At 41.1% G+C, this 3911-nt stretch overlaps 1 protein-coding gene across 2 annotated transcripts; it reads right to left on the reverse strand.

Moving 5' to 3' along the window:
* Positions 1 to 17: 17 nt before the first annotated feature.
* On the reverse strand, positions 18 to 2903 carry LOC110691769 (nascent polypeptide-associated complex subunit alpha, muscle-specific form-like). Of its 2 annotated transcripts, XM_021868714.1 has the most exons (3): positions 2367 to 2903; positions 1203 to 1410; positions 18 to 1079 (listed from the first exon to the last, which is right to left on the reverse strand). In XM_021868714.1, the coding sequence occupies exons 1-3, from the start codon at positions 2868 to 2870 to the stop codon at positions 52 to 54; spliced, it is 1740 nt and encodes a 579-aa protein (XP_021724406.1). In that variant the 5' UTR covers positions 2871 to 2903; the 3' UTR covers positions 18 to 51. The 2 variants fall into 2 exon arrangements, with proteins under 2 accessions (XP_021724406.1, XP_021724405.1); XM_021868713.1 differs by having other exon boundaries at positions 18 to 1410.
* Between the last annotated feature and the right edge of the window lie 1008 nt (positions 2904 to 3911).

Genomic DNA, 3911 nt, shown 5'->3' on the forward strand with positions numbered 1-3911 from the left:
AAACTGATAGCATCACATAGTTGCCTCCCAGACTTCCAGATTGACACGCATTCATCCTCCAATTTTTTTTTTAAATTCCTTCACAGAAGGACCCTTTACCATTGAGTGAAAAGCATACAGAGCCTTTTTTAATTGAGTTTCATGCTGAGATGTTGGGTAACAGGGAGGCAAGTCTTTTAAATAGACTTCCATAGCAGCTGGTAGGGCTTTTTGGCACCATAAAGCCGAAAATTTTCTATTGATCCCCTTGCCACTCTCCAACAGAGACAGTGCAGTGCTAGGTGGATCAGCACCTTTAGGAGCGATCCCTTCAACAAGAGGAGGGATACCATTACGTTGCCGGAGTTTCCTTCTATTTAAATCAGTTTCATCAACAGAACCGGGTTTTGCAGACAAAATTCCCTTTAAAATTAGTTGGCTGGAAGACAACCACATTTCTAAACTGGGAAGCTCAGGAACACTAGTTGCTCTTCCAGAAGAAGCAGATGCTGCAGCTGCTGCTGCAGCTGCAACAGCAACCATACCAACACCTGCTGCTGAACCACTGTTTGCATTTGTAACCATCCCCCCTTTTCCTCTTAAAATGTCAGCCTGCCTAACAATAAACTCCTTTAAAGTCATAATGTCATCCTTATTTCCACTCTCACTGTGACTTTCAAGCAACAAAGCATCAGGAGTTGCCTTTCCACTCAAAACATCTTCTACAAGGCCTGTGGCAAAATCAAGAGACTCACGCCTCAAGATTCCAGAGCTATCTAAAAGCAGAACAGCTCTTGATGCATCAAGGGTTAGTAATGGAGCTAAACCAGTTATTGAACCACTTCTGGACCCTACATGACTACTACTCTCAGATCCCGTAAGAGTCCGGCATTTTTTTATCAAAAATCGAATTTGGGTTTCAGTGGAGGATTGCAATTTCTTAAGTAAACTACCTTCAGTTTTATTTACTGGGCGAGAGAGTACAACAACTGAACTAGAACCTTTCCCTGGCAAATCTGATCTAGCCAAGCTGCTCAAACCTGACTGGCTAGAGGAAGATTCATTTGCCTCCTCAGCCGCAGCACTGGAATTCACCATTTCTGAGAAATCATCAACAAAAGCAAAGAGCGTAACAGGGGTACACTGCCCGGGAAATAGTGCAGTATATGAACCTAAAGTTGACATGACAGATATAGAACTGTTTCGATTTGAGATGCCAGTACCTCTTCGTGGGGAAGGACTCTTAGAGGATGTTGCTGCGGTAGGAGGACGAGAAGATGATGATGAAGGCCTAGTAGTTGAAGGCAATATACTATGTGATTTTAAAAAAGGCATCAAAGCATGTTTTGCAGATTGCAGCACTCGTAAATTTTTCAAAACCTGAGTGTCAAATCGTGATCCCTCTTGGATGTAAACAATTACATGGCACACCTGCAGTAACATGGGAGTACCAATTTTTCCTTAACATCTATAGACCAGTTACCAAGGGAGGAAAAAAAAGGCAGCAATTTACAGAAACCATTCAAAACTTACCAAACATGGAAGATGAAGAAAAGAATTTTAAGGTGTTTAAAAGGAGTCAAACCACAATTGCTTCACTAAAAGCTTTCATTTAATCCTTTTGACAAGGAAACATGTTAGAAAGAATATGACCACACTATGTAATAAAATAAATCCCAATAATTACAATTCAGAATATGAAAACTAGATCAGAGTTTGCCTGCATTCCAGTTTTCTAAGGTCTAACCCCAACCTAGATGGCAAAACTAGGTAGCCATAGTCGCTCCAAGTACTCTAAAAAACCATGTTCTTGATGCCTTACACCCACCTTCCTCCTCTCATTAAGTCATTAGTCTACACCAATGAAGTTACACTATACATCAAATTACTCAACCACCCATAGTAGTTCTTAAAAAAGAGCTCAATAAAACTATGTTACTTGGACTCTTCATTTTATGTAAATTACCCGTGTTGGACACTTCGACCCTTCATTTCATTCTATGATCAAAATCATGAATATATGTCACAAAATAGCTGAGTTAGACACTTAGACTTTTAGACACATAACCATGTCGTACACGAGTTCCCAAGTCCAAGCAACATAGGTTCACTTCTCTATTTAATTGAAAAAGTAGACCACTTATCATTAATCAATTGCAATTCATAGTTTCATACATAGAACATTGTTCATATCTTCATTCATATGACCTACCCCTTCATTTCTCTAGTTAGCAATTCTAATCACAATATATGGCAAATAACTTTATGTCCTTCATTAGAAATCCAATTACAAACAATCAACAATATCAAAAAGCTCATAGTAAAATTAAGAAAATTGCAAAATAAATGAATCAAATAAAAATTGAAACGAAAATAAAAGAGCTTACAGTGAACATGAAGAGCATTCCCTGAATATCCCCAAACTCTTGTTCTTCAACAACGGAATCGAAACCGGAACCAGAACACATAGCAGGACATTTGATCGAACACATTTGAAGAAAGAGCAAATTCTTCTGCTTATCATGATAATAACTAATCCTACGATTACTAAACCAAAGCTTAAACTCTTCACTAACCTCCTCATTATCATCTGAAACGACGCCGAGAGGCGTATCGCAGCGACCGGAACCGAAGACATTGGAGTCGAGGATTCGATTGATGAGCTGAGAAACGTCGGAGTTGCGTCGGGCGATGAATCCGACGACGACAACGCCAGAGGGAAGTTGCGGGGGCGGAGGTTGGGCGGAAGTTGCGGAGGAGAGAGAAGAGGGAGGCGGAGGTGGCGGCGGAGATGGAGAGGATGGAGATGGTGAACAAGATGAAGAAGGTTGAGGAGTTAGAGGTGGCCGAATTAGGACTCGCATTGAATTGGGGTTTGGTTTGTTGTCCATGCTTCAATTGTTTTTGATTTGAATTGGCTTTGGATATATGGTGGGATGTTAAATAAGTTATGCACATTACATTAGCACATACAGTAGTAGAATTTGTAGTGTATTTTGCGTGCGTCTGGCCACATCATGTCGTCTGTTGTAAAATAACAAAATAACCCCTATAATACTAACCGACTAATTTCTATAACATTGATCGAGTAATCCTTGCAACACTAATAAAGTAATTCGTGTAACATTGACCGAGTAACCCCTATTAAACCAACGAAATAACCCCTATGATTGTTGGCCACACGGTGTAGCCAGCCACATATGAAAGTTTGTGTAGAATTTGTGGGGTCTATCTACTTGTGTAATGTAATGAAATGAAACGTCTTTGTTTTTTTTTTCACTTTTTGTATTTTTGTTGTTAGGGGTGGGAAATTATTAAAAAAAATACTACTCCTTACAAAAAAAATAATTAATTACAATAATTAAAGGTATTTGATAAGTGGTTTATTTGACCACTTATTGTGTAAATTTAAACCCGATTTTGCGATCATTTCCCCTCTTTCTAACCCAATTTTGAATGAAAATGTTTTGTCTCGGCTTTCCCCCTCTTGGTTTGTGTTTGTCCATGTTTTGCAGGTCTATGGACTCAATTAGGCAGGCTTTCGGTGCATGAATCGTGTTTAAGACAAGAGGATTGAAGATTGGAGAGGGCGCTCCAGGGGAGCGGGCGTGCACCTCTCATGGAGCGGGCGCTCCTCGACTCTAGCTACATTCTGCCCAAGTTCAGGTGATGTTAGGAGCGGGCGTGCTCCTCACCAGGAGCGGGCGCTACTCCCTTTGAAGATTGAATATGCCCATGCTGCTGGAACAGGGGAGCGGGCGTGCATCATGTGAGGAGCGGGCGCTCCTCCCTGACACTTTCAAATCTGATCCTTCATTGAAGCATTCTGGAGAGGGCGTGCAGCCGAAAGGAGCGGGCGCTCCTCATTGTGGAGCGGGCGCTCCTCGCTGGGAATCCGTTTTCTTTTGACGGATTTCCCTATGTGTTTCGGG

This window comes from Chenopodium quinoa, unplaced genomic scaffold (assembly GCF_001683475.1).
Source record: "Chenopodium quinoa cultivar QQ74 unplaced genomic scaffold, ASM168347v1, whole genome shotgun sequence".
Taxonomy (NCBI): Eukaryota; Viridiplantae; Streptophyta; class Magnoliopsida; order Caryophyllales; family Amaranthaceae; genus Chenopodium; species Chenopodium quinoa.